The sequence below is a fragment of the Lissotriton helveticus genome, chromosome 2_1, assembly GCF_964261635.1.
Source record: "Lissotriton helveticus chromosome 2_1, aLisHel1.1, whole genome shotgun sequence".
Lineage (NCBI taxonomy): Eukaryota > Metazoa > Chordata > Amphibia > Caudata > Salamandridae > Lissotriton > Lissotriton helveticus.
Genome location: NC_136059.1, coordinates 1,443,627,073 through 1,443,648,517, shown reverse-complemented (window position 1 = coordinate 1,443,648,517; position 21,445 = coordinate 1,443,627,073). Strand labels below are relative to the sequence as shown.

General features: G+C 46.5%; 1 protein-coding gene across 1 annotated transcript in view; it reads right to left on the bottom strand.

Annotated features, from left to right (window-relative positions):
* FRAS1 (Fraser extracellular matrix complex subunit 1) overlaps positions 1–21,445 on the bottom strand; it is a 1,313,599-nt gene that overhangs the window by 831,374 nt on the left and 460,780 nt on the right. Inside the window, exons 13-14 of the mRNA XM_078676362.1 lie at positions 765–921; positions 324–524 (exon numbers count right to left, since the gene is read on the bottom strand). Of these exons, the coding sequence (XP_078532488.1) occupies positions 324–524; positions 765–921 (358 nt within the window). The remainder of the gene's footprint in view (positions 1–323; positions 525–764; positions 922–21,445) is intronic.

Here is a 21,445-nt window from a genome sequence, read left to right as displayed (position 1 = left end):
GCATATTTTGATAGCTTGTCACTAAACCGGACTAAAACGGCGGGACTGTACGCAGATCTCACCAGACAGTTAATGTCTGCTGTGTTTCAAAGTAAGAGGTTTCTAAATAAAACCAAGAAACAGAACAAATATATCATGATCAACAAATCAATTCCTCCGACACACATTCATCTTTTACCACCAAACATTTTACTGGGTTTCTTAACCAGGCTACATTAAACCAAATAAAACGGATGCATACAAATTTAAAAGATGGCATTATTTCTAGCCAAACTAAACTATGTAATGAAAAGTCAAGACAACCTCAAACCACCAATTCCTACCATGGTTGAATTTAAGAACTCTGCTTTTCGGGTAGTAATCCGTTCCCGACTGAGCAGAACCATCTCTTGTGCTACACCGTACTTTTGATGTCCTGTTGAGATCTCCTCTTCTGATAACTTTAACATTTAATACTGCAACTTCTTCCAGCTCTTGTGGTTCACGAACTTGATATGCAGATTCTTCAAACTCAAGAGTAGGTGCTTTAACAAATAAATGCAGAAAAGAAAATGTAACTGTTAGTTGTGAGCTGCATGTCAAATGCTTCAATTTATTTCCAAAACAAATTTCAACATTAGGCCTTTACTAACTTTCCATTCCCATAGTATCAATTAAGTCCAACCAAGGCCTATTAAGATCCTACGTTGATTTCTGAAGACCCCTAATTTTCTGTTGGTAATTCTGCAGCCACAAAACTGGGAGAAAACAGGGTTTTGGCTTACCATCTTCCTCATTTGAGATAGTTATGATGGCCATGTCAATCTTTCCAATTCGAGCACCGCTCCAGTGGCTACCAAGTGGGTTACTGAGATACACCTTGAACTGCTCCTCTGGTTCAAACACGGAGTCGTTATTTATAAGGATAGAGCAGTTCTTTACCTGGAATCCAAGAAGTACACAAATATATTGAGAGCAGTGAATGATAACAAACAAGTCCAAACACTGCAAAGCTGAACAAATCATTAAGCATAATGCTGTGTACACTATTGTGTGCTGTAGGGTGGAGCAGAGTGGGTAACAGCGGTTTTTGCTGGGATTCCTTTTCTCTCCGGACTACTCAGACCCTCTCATTGATCTTCCTTGCAACCTTTGTCAAGCTCACCTTTTACACAAGGCAGTTAACTTGCGGTATGCCATAAAAAGATTCTTGCAGACTTACAAAGACATGTCGGTTATACTCCTGCATAGCTTGTAGAACGTGTTAAAAGATAGCTATTTTGACCTACTTATGGCAAAATTTGTTCAGAGACTTGTGAGCTAATACTGGTCTTGAACGTCACCTTTCCTAAAGAATCAGGAGAAATAGTTACTTACCTTATGTAACAATATTTCTGGTGGATACTGTATATTACCATGGGTTCCTCACCTTATGAATATCCTCCAAGGGGCACAATGAATTCCGCAACATTTTACGAGAGCAATAATTTTCCAGCATAGCCTCGGCCACAAATCTGCCCATCCATGGAGTGACAACATCGGAGTATATAAGGTGCCAACCAGTGCACTGGCATCAGTTTCTGCTACTTTTACGTTCCTCATAAAAAAACAGCATATATGTTTGCTTACCCATGAGATCTTATTAGTCATGGCACTAACTCAGATGGAAGGAGGGAGGGAGGGCAGGGAGGAAATCAGCAGAAAGATATAGTATCCTCCAGAAATATTACTTTCAAAAGGTAAATAACTTTTTCTTCAGATGAATACTTCGCCCAAAAGATTTCTTATCTTTTGAATGAGCCCCAAATCAATACTTCTCTAGAAGGAAGTATTGAGTAGTGCCAATTAACTAATGAGGTGATAAAACATTGCCCTAGCAAATTATCATAAACTATATAGTTGAGCTGTGAACACCCAACCGATCTCAACAACAGAAAACCTCCAGTAAGAACCGTGGAAGAAGCCATGGACGTAGTGAGGTGGATATAAAGGCCAGAAGGAGGGTGTAACTGGGCCTATTCATTGCACATTTTTATAGAGAGGGCAACCCCAAAAGGAACTAGTAGAAAGTCCGTTGTTACTTCGAAGTCAGTTACATTGGGAGTCCCTACATTGTGAATTTTTACACAGGATAGGGCTTTACAACGCACACTTTTACATCTGCAGTCCTTAATTTTACAGATATTACTTTTAAATCCCTTTTATTTAATGTATACATATTACATTATTAGATATATATATAGTCACTGAAAAAAAACAAAAAGGTTACAAGGACATTATACTTCAACTCAGATTCTACATGCACAAAACCATAGAAATTCAGCAGATACAGCTACTTGACCCAACTATAAATTACGCTCCGCAATGCACTGCTTATGACCTTACATATTACGTCATTCATGGCATGGTTAGTGGCATCACTGATGACATCTCTAATGGTATCAGTGATGTTAGCGCTACTAACTATAACTGGTGTTTTTCTGTGTCTTTTTAGTTCACAATGTTAACATTGTCAATGAGAAATTCACCTAACTATAACACTACTTTAACCTTTGTTTTTTTTCAGTACATTTCTAGGGTTTTTCAAAGAAAATGAAGTATTTTTCCGAGTGTATATAAGGAACAATTACTTTATAATATAGGTTGAGTTCAGACATTTTAGTATCTTGTTTTATCATCAATGTTGTTTGCACTGTTTCTCTTTTTCCACCCTGCTTTAAAATCTCACGCAAGACTTGCGTGCTCCAGTGAAGGGTACCAAAATCCACGGCTCTTGGGAGAGGCTCGCAGGATCGTAGGAGGCCCGTAGATCTACTTTCACCCACAGGAGCTTGTACATGACTCTCACGAAACACCTGTGGGATCGTAACACAGTATGAAATTCACCAAATAGAAAAGCTCCTCCTGTTTAACATGCGACTCTGCACCAAGCAAACAGCAGCTAGTCACAACCTAACTTACTTTTCTAACTGGCAAAAAGCTGTCATGTACATTTATATTTTTGCCTCTCACATTTTTTCTCTTCTCTTGTAAGTCTATATTCCTTCTTAAGCTTACTCATTCTGCTGAGCACGCCTCTTGTGACTCACATCTTCATATTGTACCATGGTTCGCCTCTGGATTTTGGGACACAGTTTTATCAAGTGATCTAGAGAATATGCCATTAATTGTGATAGTGACAAGAACAGTGGTTCTCTGATATTGAGGACACCACTTGGATTGGCCATAGAGGTATGAAGTGGCATCAATTGTGATGTTATCAGTGATGTCACTGAACATGTCATGAGTGATGTAATATGTGAAGTCCATAGCAGTGCACTGTGGGGGAGTAAGTTATTAGTTAGCTCAGGTAACTGTAACTGCTGAATTTCAATGGTTTTGTATAAGTGAAATCTGCACTCAACTAAAACGTTCCTGTAACCTTAGTTTTTTCCATTTAATTTCTATTGTTTTTAATTTTGCTTCCTGAATACAATATCCCTGTAATTTATCTTAAAAGTTTTTTCAAATGTTATTTCCCAACTGTAATCTGCAACCTTTGAGAGTGGGTATGTGAGTGGCTATATGGGTCAGTGAGTGGGTGCAAGAGTGACTGTATAGAACTATGAGTGTGTGAGTGGATGTATGGGTCTATAAGTGGGAGTGTGAGAGGCTGTATAGGGCTGTGAGTGGCTGTATGGGTGTTTGAGTATATGTATGGGTATATGAGTGCGTGCTTAGTGTTGAGGGTGTGTTAGTAGCTGTGTGGGTGGGTTTGAGAGGCTGTATGGGTCTGTGAGTGGGTCTTTGAGAAGTTGTAAGGGCCTGGTGTGTGAGTAGTTGAATGAGTTTGTGAGTGGGTGTGTCAGTGGCTGTGGTGTGGGTCTATGTTAGCGGGTGTGGGAGTAGCTGCATGTGTCGGTAACAAGGAGGGTGAGTGGCTGAATGGGTCTGCAAATTGGTGTGCGAGTGTTTGTATGGATGTATGAGTGGGTGGGTGAGTAGATCTGTGGGTGGGTGAGTAGATCTGAGGGTGTGTGAGTAGCTGTGCGAGTAGGTTTGTGTGTGACTTTATGGGTATGTGAGTGGCTGTATGGGTCTCGTATGTGAGTAGGTGTTAGTGGCTGTACGGATCTGTTTTAGTAGGTGTGTGAGTAGCTATGTGTGTTGGTGACTAGGTGTACAAGTGGCTGTATGGGTCTGTGAGTGGGTGTGCAAGTGTCCCTATGGGTGTATGAGTGGGTGTGTTATTCGTTTTGAGGGTGTGTGAGTGAGTTTTGAAGTGGATGTATGGGTGTGTAAGTGGGTGTGTGAGAGGCTGTATGGGTCTTTAAGTGGGATTGTGAGTGGGTGTGTGAGTGGTTTTGTGGGTCAGTGAGTGGGTATGTGAGTGGTTGTATGGGTCTGAGTGGGTGTGTGAGTGGCTGTGTGTGAGTGGTTTGTAGGTCAGTGAGTGGGTGTGTGAGTGGCTATGTGGGTGTGTGAGTGGCTATACGGGTCTGTGAGTGGCTGCATAGGTCGTGAATGAGTGTATAACTAGCTGTATGGGTCAGTGAGTGGGTGTGTGAGTGGGTGTCCGAGTAGCAAGATGACAGAAGATAACACAGAAGATGGAGGAGGGTCTTGCTGTATAGTAGAACATGACTTAGAGGGTCTTAGGTAGGGTAAGTTAATTTCTCAGGTGTCTGAATTTTGGGGTATGGTTTTGCTTCCACACTATTGCAAGCAAACTCGAGCTCACCAGTTCCTCCATAAAAGATTATTATTGTACTTAGGAAGCAATTAAATGCCCCCCCTTAGGCTAGTCTTTCCTTGAGGTTTGACTCACTGAGACAAGGTAAGATTATCTTGAGCCAATTTCCCAGAAATGCATTGAGATACCATGAGCAGGGATCCTGAAACTAAAGCAGATGCCAGAGTACAACTTCTGGGCGGTCTGCACAAGACAGAGATTTAGCCATGGAATCATTATTGCCTTTACTTTGTCCGGAAAGGTGCCTTACCAAACAGTTGCTTCTTGGGACCCTTGTCAAAACTTCACTGAAGCATCTGAATTCTGTGTGCACAGGGATCCAACTAAAGAATCACTCATGCTTCCATGGACTAGTTCCCGCTGGGCTGCTTAATGCTTTGATAGACTTATCATGCCCTTTCTTTCCCTCCCAGACATTGCTGTGCTCAAAGTGTCTGATAAGGAATGCCCTCCCTTTTCTTCAACATCAGATACCTCAACCACACATTCACATCAGTTTGATCCCAGAACAAATTAGGATAAAAAAAAAAAAAAGAAAATCCTACAGGAAGCCCTATCATAGTCTTTCCAGCACAACCTACCAAATTCCTCCTGCACATAAACTATTTTATTCTGATACCAGGATGGATGGGAACCCAAATGAAAGAACCTTTTCATTCTTCCAGGCCCACTCCTACCATTGACACCCCCAGTTTGGGGTGTCTTCTATAAAACCCACCCCCATAAGAACTGTATCTGGATGTTACTCGTGGATTTACCATAGCACCATAGGTAATGGCTAAAATTACAGAACATAACCAATAGCCTAGTGAACAAACATACACATTTTATTTTAGTATATTCAATCAGACAGTACACTACAGCCTGGTGCATGTACAGTACGTACACTACTGCACATAGTGAATATACAGTGAGCACATGCAATTTCATGGTTTACATAAACATACGTAAATCTGAGAGTCCAGAATCACCCGTTAAATTGTTGTGACTAATTCTTTAATATTTAATGAAAATGTGGTTTAGCTTATGTGTTGATTGCTGCTCCTTACAAAACACCAACACTAATAGCAAGATTAGATGCTTACTAACTGAAGAGAGTAATAAAGAGGGAAACCCAATTTACCCTTGGAGGTTTGGGCAGTAATACGAAAAAGTAAAGAACACCTGCAAGGCTAAAAATTAAATGGATAAAGACTTTTCACAGCAACAACATTATGTAGCGAAGCCAAAATCAAATTGTGCTATCAGTACATAAATAAAGGAACTATTCCAAATATATCACAAGTCACAAATATCAAAACTGAAAATTTGTAACTTGGGGAAAAGAAATTTCCACTTGGAAATAGATGCATCTATTTCCAAGTGGAGATTTCTGATAGCACAATTTGATTTTGGCTTCTCTACATAATGTTGTTGCTCTGAAAAGTCTTTATCCATTTATTATTGTGTACCCTACTTTTCTACTTCATATGCCAAAATAAGATTGACATTCTTTTTCAAATACCAAAGTTTTCCCGGGTCTTTTTTCCTTTGTTGTTTTGTTGTCTGATGACACTTAGATGGTATCTCCATTTGGAGTGACATCCCTGACTAATCTTTCAATTTAGCACAATTATTGCCTAAATAAAATCCCTTGCAGGTGTTACTAACTGAAGAGGCAGCAGCCTGTATACCTTTTTTTCATAATAACCAAATTAAGTCATGCTGGTCCTTAAAATCATGACACATCATAAAATCCTTACACTTGTGACAAAACTATGAGTGTGGAAGACTCCATTATGTCTTTCAGAGTATAGATTTGGGGTGTGGATGCCAGGAGGTGAGTGCTGCGCACAATGCGCTGGTGCATGCACTCTGTTGCAGTCTCTGCCTTCCTCAGACAGGCATTTAATAGCTTAGTGTATATAGGGTGTTCATTTGTGCCATCAGCTCGGGGACAGGGAGTTAATCTTTTTAAATCAACCTGTGAAAATACAATACCCATAAAAAGCCCATCAACACTTTTTATGAATGGATAGACAACGACGTGCCCAGGGAGGGGCAGCTGCTCACACATTAGGCACTACTTCTCACCTTTATGCATCTGATAACTGCAGGGTCTGGCTCACTGGTTTCTACTGCTGTGGAACTTCGGAGCGTATCCGGGATACCGGAATGACCAGAGCCCACCTGTCAGCCTGGAGAGATAAGAGGCGGTGTTGAAGCCAATCTGCTTCACGTTGGGCTAGGAAGGATTGCCATCCATGCCCCCGTTTAATTGAAATCCGGGCACTTTCAGGTTGAAACGGTTGGGGACTAGAGGAAGCATCGTATCCCAGAGGTAGGTGATAAGGACAGTCGACACCTACGTAGCGCCAACCCGCCCTGGGCAGCATCGCCCAGATTTGACTTTCAATCACAGTGTATGCTGGGACTGGTAGTCACAGAACATGGAGTGACTGGAGTGGAGAGGTATGGCTCACTGGTTAGAGGCGGCAGACCTGTAAGCAGAGAACGGCCCGGGACCAGGGTTCAATTCCCGACGCGGCAGGGTCTTGGACCAGGGTCAACGGACTCGATAATTCTCGCCTCAGTGCCTACTCTAACCAGGGAACACACTCGGTAACTCTGGGCATTAAGCTTGCCTCATCTCTACAACGGCCCCCCACAGACGCTGGGGATGCCTGGTTTCATCCTGGAGGTACCCAGAAAGGGACCATCTCACAGGGAAAACCAGGACGGGTTCCCCAGCGGTCTACAGCGCCAGGACACTCGGGTGGAGTAACAGTGCGCTTTACAAGTATCCCACATTTACATTTACTGACCAGCGATGTCTATGATATATATGATATATATATATATATATACACACATATATATATACACACATATATATATACACACATATATATATATATATATATCAGCCCACGCTTGCTTTTTAAAACATTTTATCGCAGATTCGCTAAATCACAGTACAATTAAAAAAAACGGGTTTAGCCTGTGGGACCCCACCGCCAGGCCTAGGGGTCAGGGTATTCCCACCCTGTCCCCTTTTTTTTGTCTATTTACCATTTTTGTTTGGGACTTAACTGAGCATTGAAGCATGCAGTGGCGCGGAAACTAGCTCCTGAAAGTGCAACTGGGCAGCCAGCATTACACGGGAGGGCAAGGCATCGGCAGTACGGCGCCAGGGGCCGTGGGAGGACCCCCTGCTCCCACCCCTAAGATGGAGCCTGAGTGGTGTCACTGAGGGGAATGTGCGCTGCCCAGGAGCAGCACCTCACCTGCGAATGGCAGTGCAGCGCTGGTGCTTGAGGCCTCAGGCAGACCCCCTGAGCCCACATCGGGGCAAAGGAGACTGGGGAGAGGCCTAGCCGGCCAGTAGGCTGTAACGAGGCCGGGCAGTGAACCACCTTAGGAGATGCTGCGCTGATACCTGGAGATGCAGGGGGCCCCTTCACTCCCACCAAGAGACACTAGAATCTGGGGCATAGCCTGAGCGGACTGTGTAGCGCAGGGACACCACATCTCGGGCTGCATTCGGTGGTCCAGCACTAGCACCTGCAGGCGCGGAGGGGCCATTACCCCACAGTATTAAAACTGGAGACCTTCCCCAGGGCAATTCATAAGACGTGGAGGAGCGGAGCCTCAGCCCAGGGTAAAAATAAACAGTGCCTGTAGATGTGAGAGAGCTCTGGTTCCCTCCCTGCACTGGGGGTGCCCAACACACACAACAAAAGCCTCATTTACAAATAAATGGTCTTTTAAAGACCTGTTAAGTACTCGGGTGCGGCTGCAATTAGATGCTCGCCAGCCCGCAAAGCTGTCTCCGCCCGGGCTGACACACACGACAAGGGGGGGGGGGGGGGGGGGGGTTCTGGGCTGAAGCCCCGTGAGCCCAATGGGTGTTGCGCGCCTGATGTAGACAGCACAAAGACAACCTCCTGAAATACCCTTCCACAGAGATTGAAAGGCTGAGAATGAGAGTAAAGAGACTCAACGACTATAGACGATAGGACTTGAAATTGCTTAGCAGATAGCCTGGTGGATGACACGGCTGGTCTGGGTGAGAGCAGCCAAACCCACGTGGTGGGGACGGTGTGAGGTGGGGTCCACATGTGCCTATCCCTGAACAGGAGACTAAGAGATGCATTCTGACTGCCAACATTGGGGAAAACAACCTGCAGGAAAGCTAAGGAACCTACTAGAACACCTCAGGAAGAGGCGGGGGTAACAAACAAATGGATGAAAGCCAAGCCCTACAGCCTGGAGGTACTGGGGGTCATACACTCCAGGATATTGTGCTGGCCATCACAGAGTCGCAAGCTGCAGTGGAGAGCTAATCAGATACCCCGAGAGAGGAACTAGGCCTCCTAAGACACTATCCTCGCCGCCTGGCTCAATGTGTCACCTAAGCGGAAAAATACCTTGCAGAATTACCTCCAACCTTGGCAGCGGCAGGCGCTAGGCTGGTAGTCATGGAGGCGAAGGTCGGTACACCCAAACTGGGAGAAGTAGGCGTGGAGAACAGCTCATGCCGTAATGATATGCAAGTGGTCGGACTACCAGAAAAATATTGAAGGCAACATGCTGGCATATCTGGCGAAGTGTTTTGGAGAAGAGCTAGCAGGGGACGGCTCTCCCCTTTTTAAGCCTTCGAACGTGCACACAGGGTGCCTGCAAAGCATACGCTCCTGGGGGTTCTGCTGCGCTCGGTGGTAGCACACATCCTGTTTTACAAGAATCTGCACCATATTCTTGGCTAGGCTCGATAGAAGGGATTGATCACAGTAGAGAACAGCATGGGTACGATTTATCTGGGTTTCTCCAGAGAAGTCCCGCAACATCGCCTCACATACCCGACAGGTAGGCGATTCTTCAATGCTCCACAGTAAGTCTGGGACTTGATCAATCAACGGACCCAGCTAGAGTCCCACGCAGTCAAAGAGCCAACAGAACCAGCTTGCGTTGCAGGCGTGGATTTTGCACCTCCGCTGCTCCATCTAAAGTTAACAGTTCCTCTCTATATCGGAGGTTCCGATTCCGATGCATAGTTTCTGGGAACACATGCACCAAAGGCCAGGTGAAGGACAACACAAGGATACATAGAGGTACCACACTGAGTCCCTGGATACACCAGACAACATTGACCCAATGGCCCGTACACTCCATAATGTTACATCAGAGGGTGGGCTTGGGTTCTTTCCACAACGGGTAATTATTACAGATGTTCAAGAGGACTATGTGTAGGAGGACAATTCCATCTGCCAAACTTGTATCATACCAATATTCAATGTATAGATGCTCGCGGTGGATTACTGTAACTTTATGTTAAAATGGTATGCGCTCACCAGGATACTTGATGTAACGTAATACAAAATCTCAATAAAAACATTCAAATAAAAAAAAGAGGTTGAAGAGTTGGTAGGAGTGTTGATCGCTCGAAAAGGGTACTTTAGGAGGGAGGAGGCTTTCCCTGAATCTAAGAAAGCTCCGCCATGTAGATACACTGGAGGGGTGAAACCCCCATGGGGGCCGAAACTGATCACCCCCACCCTTAAGTAGGCAGTGGGTGCTCCCATGCACAATTGTAAATTGTGAGAAATGAAAGTTTGGATAGAGGGGGACTAACTCACTCGTCATGGGGTATGGGAGTTGGGAGGTTTTTAGTTGAGGGGAAAATCATGAGACGCATCTCAGGAACCAATATGTTAGGGGCCCAGGAAGGATTGTCATACCACAGCGTGAGCAATTCCATAGAGAGGAATAGATGCAGTATCACACACAAGGCACATCTATGGCTGACCCACTGACTTACAAAGTCATTTCGTGAAACATCAGGGGGATGCACACCATGTCCAAGAGTTATAAAATATTCTCTTACTTGAACAGGCAGGGCATCCACATTGCTCTTTTACAAGGGACTCACCTACTAGTCAAGGGGCAGAGTTACAGCATAGATGGAGAGGACAGGCATACTACACCGCCTACTCAGCATGTGCCGTCTCTGCGGACTTGGCTGTCCAGGCTGTAATGTTTGAAGTACGTGTGCAATGAAGCCCACGTGGCTGCCTGGCAGATGTTATGAAGGGGGACTCCACGTCCCAAAGCAGTAGTGGCCGCCGTTGCATTGGTGGAATGGGCACGCACCCCCACTGGAGGTTACTTTTTCACTAAGGAATAGCAGATTTTGATGCAAAGAACGACCCATAAAGAGATGGCCCGCTTTTGCACGGCCAGATCTTTCTTAGTGCACACATAGCCAACAAAGAGCTGGTCATATTCGCGGAATTGTATTGTGCGATTCAGATAGAATGAAATTGCACATTTTGGTTTAGGACGGTGGAGCCTCTCTTCCTCTTTAGAAGGATGCAGGGGTGAGAAGAAGGTGGGAAAAGTGATGGTCTGTCCTATGTGGTAAGAGGTAACCACTTTGGGAAGAAAAGAAGGCCTAGTGTGAAGGACAACTTTGTCCGAATGAAATGCCAGGAAAAGAGGTTTGGAAGAAAGAGCCTGAAGCTCACTCACCGTGCGAGCAGAGGTGATGGCAACCAAAAAGGCAGTTTTAAGAGACAGAAGTCTGAGAGGGCAGTTATGTAGCGGCTCGAAAGGAGCGCCCATAAGATAGGTCAGAACCAGGTTCAAGTCCCACTGGGGCATTACGAAAGAATTTCAGGAAAGAAGTGAGTAATGCCCTTAAGGAAGCGATTTACAATATAGGACTGGAAAAGAAAAGGCTGGCCAGGAAGCCTAAGAAAGGCTGAAATGGCAGAAAGATAGCCTTAAGAGTGCCCAGAGCACATCCCTCCTGGTTCAAAGAATGAATAGGAGAACCTCTGAAAGGGGGCTGAAAGGGGATCCACAGCCTTTGCTACGCACCATCCCAGAAACTTGTTCCATCTACAAGCATATACAGTTTTGGTGGAGGGATGCCTGGCTGCCAAGATAACGTTACAGACTTTAGGAAGGTTGAAAAATGTCAATTGCCGCCGCTCAATCTCCACGCAAGGAGGTGGAGGCTGGATAGGTTCGGGTAGAGGACCATTCCCTGCTGCTGCCACAGATGATCCTCGCTCAGGGGCAGCTTTATCAGAGGGTTGATGCTCAGTTGGAGAAGCTTGTAATACCAGTCTCTCCGCGCCTAGTACAGAGCCAAACGAATGACTTGGGCCTGGTCGTTCCTGATCTTCTTGAGCACTCTGGACAGAAGTGGTATGGGTGAAAAGGCATATAGGAGGCCAGAGTTCCACTCAAGATGAAAAGCTTCTCTGAGCGAGTGCCGCCTGGAAAACTCCAGCAAGCGAAATAGCTGGCATTGCACGTTCTTAGAGAAGGCGAACCACGGCTCTCCCACTGTTGAAAGAGATCTTGCGCCAACTTGGGATGGAGACAGCACTTGTGATCCACTAGGCATCTATGGCTGAGTTTGTCTGCCCTGGCATTCAGAAAACCTGCCAAGTGTGGAAACACCAGGGATATGCCAAGCTGTTCCAGCCATGTCAAGAGACGCAGGGCCTCTTGACAAAGGATCCACAACCCCACCGTACCCTGTTTGCTGCACTACCACAAGGCGGTAGTGTTGTCCGTAAACACTTGAACCAGCTTTCCCTTGATTGAAGGAAGCAAGGGTTTCAATGGCAAGCAAATCGTTTGGTGCTCCAGTAAGTTGATGTGGAGTCCAGATTCCACTGGAGACCAGTGTCCTCTGATCTCCACCTCTCCCAGATGACCGACCCATCCCAGGAGTGATGCATCTGTCAACTACTGTGTGGTCTGGTTGGGGTAGGAAGAGGGTCTGCTTCTGACCCAATCGCAATTGGTTAGCCACTACTGTAGGTCCTGTGCAGTTCCCTCCGAGGTCTGGACCAGCTCAAAGAGGTTCCCCTGATTCTCCCAAAGAGGCAGTCTAATCGGAGGATCGATGGCCATATGCAGATACTCAGGTTACCAACCCTTCGTGCCCAGTCCAGGGCCACAAGAATTACTTGGGCCCGGTCATGCTTGATCTTTTTCAGCACTCTGGGCAGAAGTGGTATAGGCAGAAAGGCGTATAGAAGACTAACTCCACTTGTAATGAAAAGAGTCGCCTAGCAGGCGCCGCCTTGGAAGTTCCAATGTGCAGAATTGCTGACATTACATGTTCTCTTTGGTAGCGAATAGATCTAACCAAGGCTTGTCCCACTGCTAAAAGAGACCTTGCAACACCTCCGAGTGAAGACGCCATTCGTGATCCATCATGCACTGGCAGCTGCGTTTGTCCACCCTGGCGTTCAGAGACACTGCCAGGTGTTGAACCACCAGGGACATGCCCTGAAGTTCCAGCCACTTCCAGAGGCGCAGTGTCTCCTGACATAGGGTCCACTACCCCACCCGCCCTGTTTGTTACAGTACCACATGGCAGTGGTGTTGTCCGTGAGCACCTGCACTACTCTCCCTGTGACAGAAGGATGGAATACCTTTAGTGCAAGGCGGATCACCCGAAGCTCCAGAAGGTTGATGTGGAGCCCAGACTTCGCCGGACACCAGGGGCCTCTGATCTCCACCTTTCCCATGTGGCCACCCCATCCCATTAGTGATGCATCTGTCACCTCAGTGAAATCTGGCTGGGGAAGGTAGAGGGACCTGCCTTTGGCCCAATCCCGGTTCATTAGCCACCACTGCAATTGTCGTTCAGTGCCCTCTGAGATCTGAATGCAATCGGAAAGATTCCCCATATGCTGTGCCCACTGGAACTTCAGGTCCCACTGCAGAGCCCGCATCTGCCACCTGGCGTAGTCCACTAGCAGAATGCAGGAGGCAATTAGGCCCCGTCGCCTCAGGGTAATTCTGACCAAAACCCGGGAAAGAGGCTGAAAGAGTGAAATCATAGCCCAAATATCCCGGACTCGCTGCTCGGGAGGATAAGCCTGAAACTGCGGTGTCAAGAACCGCTCTGATGAAAAGGAGCTTCAGAGAGGGAATCAGGTGTGACTTCAGCGCACTGATGGTCAACCACAGCGAGTGGAGGTCGGCCGTAGACTGGAGGTGGGAGACGACAGGTTGGGACGAGGTCGGCTTCATTGAGATAGGGGAAGACTGGAACCCCTGATGTAGGCAGATGAGCTGCGACCACCGCAACCACAACCGAGTGGCACTGGTAAGGCCAAATGGAAGAACAGTAAACTGAAAGTGCTCGTCGCCTACCGTGAACCGCAGGTAACGTCGATGGCCCGGCAGGACGGGACTGTGAAAATAAGCGTCCTGCAAGTCCAACGCTACCATCCAGTCTCTAGGGTCGAAAGCAGACAGGACCTGAGCCAGTGTCAACATTTTAACTTCTCCTTCCGGAGGAAGCATTTGACGTTCCTGAGATCCAAGATAGGACACAGGCCCTTGTCCTTCTTGGGCACCAGAAAGTAATGGGAATAACAACCACAACCTACTTCTGGGGCAGGAACTCGCTTGATGGTTCCCTTGGTCAAGCGCAGTAACTTACTGTTGGAGAAGGGCCAAGTGATCCTCCGACATGCAATGGAATTGAGGTGGCATGGATGGAGGGGAAGTCTCGAATGGGAGGGATTAGCTCCTTCAGACTATCTGCAAAACCCACCTGTTCGACGTGATGGTTTTCCAGTGGGGGAGGTGATAGCAGATCCTGCCACCCACTGGTGAATGGTGACCCTGAAAGGTCAGACTAGGAGGGCTTGGAGGCTGCTGTAGAAGGGGCACTGGTAGACTGGCCGGCCCGCCGGCCCCCAGATCCACGACGGAGGGATCCACGTCCCTGGCCGCGCAGAGGTTGGACAGCTTGCACAGGCCTGTGGTTCTGGGCGGAAAGTGGAGGGTACCCCTTCCGCAGCCTCGAAAGGGGCGAAAAGCAGACTACGCTTGGCGGGAGGTGGAAGTGAGGCTCAAGGATCTGGCAGTAGCCCTGGAATCCTCAAAGCGCTCAAGCGCGTTGTCTGCCTAGTCGCCAAATAAATGACGTGCATCAAATGGCATGCCCAAAAGTGTAGCTTGGACATCACCCGAAAAGCCAGAGACCTCAACCAGGCGTAGCGACTCAGTGCTACTGATGTGGAAAGCGTCCTGCCTAGTGATTCGCCAGTGTCCAGCCCACATCTATGGTGAACTTCGTTGCGTCTCTCCCTTCGGCAAATGCACGGGAGAGGATGGGCCGGGCTTCCTCTAGGCACTGTGGCAGCACCTGCGTGACCGAATCCCACACAGAGTGGGAGCAATGGGCCAAGATACATGCGGTGTTCACCAACCGCAGTCCTAAGCTGGAGGAAGAAAACCTCTTCTTCCCAAGGTGGTCCAGCTTCTTGGATTCCCTATCAGGTGGTGCAGTGAGGAATGCGCCCTTGGAAGTCAAAATTATTTACAACAAGGGGTGGTGATGGACAGAGTCTCTGAATTAAGCAGAGTACTCTCACCCAGTCAAGAGATCAGGGCTAGATCCAACACCGTTTTTTAGCTCATTGCACCATCCCAGTTTCAGAACCTGGCTGTATGCAAATTAGTCTGTCCCTGGCCCAGTGCATCATGGGAACAGGGCAGACCAGACTACAAAAGCCAATTCTTACACTGGGAAGGAAACAAGCTTCCGGGGACCGGTTTCTGCCATTTCAGGCGTCTTCGGCCCGGCTTGCTTGAATCCTGATGGTGCAATGAGCAAGGGACTCACATCTGAGTATACCCTTCCACGCTTAGGGTGGACAAAATTATTTACAACAAGGGGTGGTGATGGACAGAGTCTCTGAATTAAGCAGAGTACTCTCACCCAGTCAAGAGATCAGGGCTAGATCCAACACCGTTTTTTAGCTCATTGCACCATCCCAGTTTCAGAACCTGGCTGTATGCAAATTAGTCTGTCCCTGGCCCAGTGCATCATGGGAACAGGGCAGACCAGATTACAAAAGCCAATTCTTACACTGGGAAGGAAACAAGCTTCCGGGGACCGGTTTCTGCCATTTCAGGCGTCTTCGGCCCGGCTTGCTTGAATCCTGATGGTGCAATGAGCAAGGGACTCACATCTGAGTATACCCTTCCACGCTTAGGGTGGACAAAATTATTTACAACAAGGGGTGGTGATGGACAGAGTCTCTGAATTAAGCAGAGTACTCTCACCCAGTCAAGAGATCAGGGCTAGATCCAACACCGTTTTTTAGCTCATTGCACCATCCCAGTTTCAGAACCTGGCTGTATGCAAATTAGTCTGTCCCTGGCCCAGTGCATCATGGGAACAGGGCAGACCAGACTACAAAAGCCAATTCTTACACTGGGAAGGAAACAAGCTTCCGGGGACCGGTTTCTGCCATTTCAGGCGTCTTCGGCCCGGCTTGCTTGAATCCTGATGGTGCAATGAGCAAGGGACTCACATCTGAGTATACCCTTCCACGCTTAGGGTGGACAAAATTATTTACAACAAGGGGTGGTGATGGACAGAGTCTCTGAATTAAGCAGAGTACTCTCACCCAGTCAAGAGATCAGGGCTAGATCCAACACCGTTTTTTAGCTCATTGCACCATCCCAGTTTCAGAACCTGGCTGTATGCAAATTAGTCTGTCCCTGGCCCAGTGCATCATGGGAACAGGGCAGACCAGACTACAAAAGCCAATTCTTACACTGGGAAGGAAACAAGCTTCCGGGGACCGGTTTCTGCCATTTCAGGCGTCTTCGGCCCGGCTTGCTTGAATCCTGATGGTGCAATGAGCAAGGGACTCACATCTGAGTATACCCTTCCACGCTTAGGGTGGACAAAATTATTTACAACAAGGGGTGGTGATGGACAGAGTCTCTGAATTAAGCAGAGTACTCTCACCCAGTCAAGAGATCAGGGCTAGATCCAACACCGTTTTTTAGCTCATTGCACCATCCCAGTTTCAGAACCTGGCTGTATGCAAATTAGTCTGTCCCTGGCCCAGTGCATCATGGGAACAGGGCAGACCAGACTACAAAAGCCAATTCTTACACTGGGAAGGAAACAAGCTTCCGGGGACCGGTTTCTGCCATTTCAGGCGTCTTCGGCCCGGCTTGCTTGAATCCTGATGGTGCAATGAGCAAGGGACTCACATCTGAGTATACCCTTCCACGCTTAGGGTGGACAAAATTATTTACAACAAGGGGTGGTGATGGACAGAGTCTCTGAATTAAGCAGAGTACTCTCACCCAGTCAAGAGATCAGGGCTAGATCCAACACCGTTTTTTAGCTCATTGCACCATCCCAGTTTCAGAACCTGGCTGTATGCAAATTAGTCTGTCCCTGGCCCAGTGCATCATGGGAACAGGGCAGACCAGACTACAAAAGCCAATTCTTACACTGGGAAGGAAACAAGCTTCCGGGGACCGGTTTCTGCCATTTCAGGCGTCTTCGGCCCGGCTTGCTTGAATCCTGATGGTGCAATGAGCAAGGGACTCACATCTGAGTATACCCTTCCACGCTTAGGGTGGACAAAATTATTTACAACAAGGGGTGGTGATGGACAGAGTCTCTGAATTAAGCAGAGTACTCTCACCCAGTCAAGAGATCAGGGCTAGATCCAACACCGTTTTTTAGCTCATTGCACCATCCCAGTTTCAGAACCTGGCTGTATGCAAATTAGTCTGTCCCTGGCCCAGTGCATCATGGGAACAGGGCAGACCAGACTACAAAAGCCAATTCTTACACTGGGAAGGAAACAAGCTTCCGGGGACCGGTTTCTGCCATTTCAGGCGTCTTCGGCCCGGCTTGCTTGAATCCTGATGGTGCAATGAGCAAGGGACTCACATCGGAGTATACCCTTCCACGCTTAGGGTGGACAAAATTATTTACAACAAGGGGTGGTGATGGACAGAGTCTCTGAATTAAGCAGAGTACTCTCACCCAGTCAAGAGATCAGGGCTAGAACCAACACCGTTTTTTAGCTCATTGCACCATCCCAGTTTCAGAACCTGGCTGTATGCAGATTAGTCTGTCCCTGGCCCAGTGCATCATGGGAACAGGGCAGACCAGACTACAAAAGCCAATTCTTACACTGGGAAGGAAACAAGCTTCCGGGGACCGGTTTCTGCCATTTCAGGCGTCTTCGGCCCGGCTTGCTTGAATCCTGATGGTGCAATGAGCAAGGGACTCACATCTGAGTATACCCTTCCACGCTTAGGGTGGACAAAATTATTTACAACAAGGGGTGGTGATGGAAGTCAAGGCTTGGACCACCAAGCTCTCAGGAGTGGGGTGCTGAGAGAGGAAAACGGGGTTGCCCGGGGCCGGGCGGTGGCGTCGAGCAATCATCCTATCCACAGGAGCCCCTGTGTTGGGCTTGGACCAAGTGCCCAAAAGGATGTCCGTGAGGGCCTCATTAAACGGCAGCAGGGGTCTGAGGAGGCCGCTGCCGGCTGAAGCACATCGGTCAGGAGGTTAGTCCTGACCGCCACCGTAGGAAGCTCAAGTTTTAAGGCCTCAGCTGCTCAGCCGCCCTACGCAACACCACTGTGTCTGACGCACCCTCCTCCATAGCCACGGCAGGGGGAGTTAGCATGCCATGGTCTGGGGAGGTGTCCAGACCACTGGCTTCACCCAACTCCTCTCTCCAGTCCAGTTCTTCTAACTGGTCTGCCAGAGGGTCCACAGACCCCTCTCAGTCCTCCTCACCCTCCTCCGATTGTCACTCAGGGTGATAGGGAACACCAGGGGAAAACAGTGGTAAAAAAGTACCGGTCAGCAGCGGTCCAGACGTTGGTTGAGGCCAGTCCGGCTCCTTATTGAAACGACAGGAAGGTTTTTAAACAGTTGAAGTTGGGTGCACTGCCAGTTTATACGCATTTACTTATGCTCATTAAGATGTCTACGGTGCTTCACGGCGAGTGGACAAACCTAAACCACTCTCTAGAGTAGAACAAACTACTGCTAATTGCTTTGTGGATTGCCGAAGCACTCACATGTGAGTAATCAATGTCCAGTTACAATTTAACAAAAATTACAAACACCAAATATGACAGAAGTGACAAGATATCCAGAAGATGAGTGAATCTTGGAGTCTTTAATGGAGATTACAAATAACTCAGACAATAAAGAACACATAAGAATGGTCACGGATTTCAACTCACTCCATCTGGACTTAAGAAAAAGTTTAACTAAACATTGGAGCCTATTGAAATCCGAAAAAACACTGACTAAGTACATCACAGAGAGGCCACAGATCTCATTTAGAAGAGGTAACACATTAAGAAACAAGTTGAGTCCCACAGTACCCCGTGATATGAGAAGTACTAATTGGTTGACACAACGAGGTCTGGGTTTTCACAAATGCGGGTTCTGCAGTATGTGCAAATGGGCCAAACATGGAACTACGAATTTCACAGGCCCTGATGACGTTTGTTATACCATCAAGAGCAACATTAATTGTACTACGAAATTTGTTATCTACATTATTGAATGTGAATGTGGCAAGCACTACGTAGGTAGCACAATCAGGCCATTGAAGGAAAGAATGATGGAACATATAAGAGCGATTGTAAACTGTGACCCTAAATATCCAGTGGCTTTGCATGTAGCCTCGTGCCAAAAAGATCAACAGAACAAAAATGTACAATTTTTTGGAATTGAAACCATACCAGTGGCAATAAGAGGTGGTAACCGAGAATTAAAATTAAGACGCACTGAGGCAACTTGGATTATGCGTTTGCAATCGGTACAATCAGGATTAAATTACGACCAGGAGATGCAATTTTTTCTGGGGGACTAATAATAGATACTGCTTGAACTGCATAATCTGATTTATGTCTAAGATATAAGAACACTGTAACTTACTGTAGACCTGTAAGATTTCGTCGATATCTCAATCTCTCCAAATGCTGGGATGTTTTTCTCCTGTACAATTAAGTAATGTTATGAGATCTCAAAGCTATAACTTAGGGAAAGAATAAATGCCAAACAGCTAATATGTTAGAAATTAAATAAGTCACAGTATGACTGGGTTTCTCACGGATTTAATTAGTTTGAATCATTCACGGTGTGCACTCCACCATCACTAATCATTTTGAGACTTATGTCACGGTATATACTGACATTAGTCAAAAAATATGGGAATTTCGGACTTTTCCAGAGATCATACGCATTCTCATATGTGAGCGTCTATTCACACTCTTGTTAATATACTTGATGGTCATATTTTTCGTTTTTTCATTGCGATCCTCTCATCGCGATTGTTGTTTTTTTCGTGGTTTTTTCGCTTCTTTTCTACTTTTCTAGAGATCGCAATAAATAACGTCATTATAAATCTACACGAATAATTATGCATACAAGAGACCGTGCAACATGGTCGGCATAGACTAGCACCGAACGCGCTCTAGTCTTTGAACTACGTCATATGGAAGTACCCATATACGTCGCTTCGCACTCAATCACGTGTCCAAACAGGAACTGAGCGCGAAGGAGGTGAACCCGCCACACCCGCAGAGGACGCCAAACACGGGTGAGTTAGGGGCGCGATGGTCTTCGGATTCAAAGATACGAGGTGTAATTTTGAAACTAAGAATCTCATTACTCGTTCCCCTCTAGCATGAAACACACCACAATTTTGGAACCGCAACAGGTATCCGTGAAGTAAAAGAAATAGGTAAATCTTGTATCTACACTGGTATAACGATGAATAACGTTTTGATGACTTGTGTGAGATAGTAACATATCTGTTATTGTTATTCCTTTAACAGTAATACCATTTGATATCGACAACCGCAAACCAGAACAACTATATCGGGTCACCTCCGAGCACATTATTTTGTATATTAATCTTCACACATGTAAGTGGATTAACAATAGGTGAATTTTGCGTACAACGCTAGACGGTGATAGCGCGTAGGATCAAATGTTTTGAAGTAGTAATAAAAGATCAAATCTCGAATAACAAATACCAGGACTCCAGTGAGAATGCAGCTGACATCTGAGTTATAAAAATTGACAATTTTCCCTACTATGAATAAAACATAAATTATTTCACTTGATTATAGATACAGAAATATTGATCGCTGCTGGACGAACCAGCGCCAGCAGTATTAGTCACGGGCCCGGCTGGGTCGGAATTATCACCAGCTGAGCGGTAAGCCGGCGTGCAATTAGTGGCTTACAGTCTCATTTGGTGACCTTTTGCCTGAATATTACCGGAATCGCTGATAGTGATGAGATTTTTCGGTTTGTTCTTTCTTTTCTTGGATATATATAGACCTTCTGACATCGATACGGCCTTCTAGGTATGTTTTTGGAAATGACACTTGTCTCTCACGACTTTCACTAAAGAACCAGCATGGATGATGCAAGAGCCGTTCACGATTAGGACACTTTAGCCATCAATATAGAGCATGTGTCATTGCTTGTTTTCTAGAGAAACAATGGTGATCTCGTCGCCGCACATGTCCAAATACCATCACGATCACATATAGGCACGTCATTATGTATAGTCGGTAGCATACACCGGAATTCCGACACGGATGTGTTGTGGTAGCACGAGTGAGTCAATACTTGTGAAATGATGCACTCACTATATGTCCACTGCAGGAGGAAGTTGTAGTGCATGTAACACAATGGCCAGATATTATGGCCCTGTATATAAATGTTTTTTGCTCACAGATTATGCTAGACGCTACTCATTTGTTTGTTTCAGCCCTGATGAATCGCGAAGGCGATGAAACACGTGTCGGCTGGCTGTAATCTCCATTAAAGACTCCAAGATTCACTCATCTTCTGGATATCTTGTCACTTCTGTCATATTTGGTGTTTGTAATTTTTGTTAAATT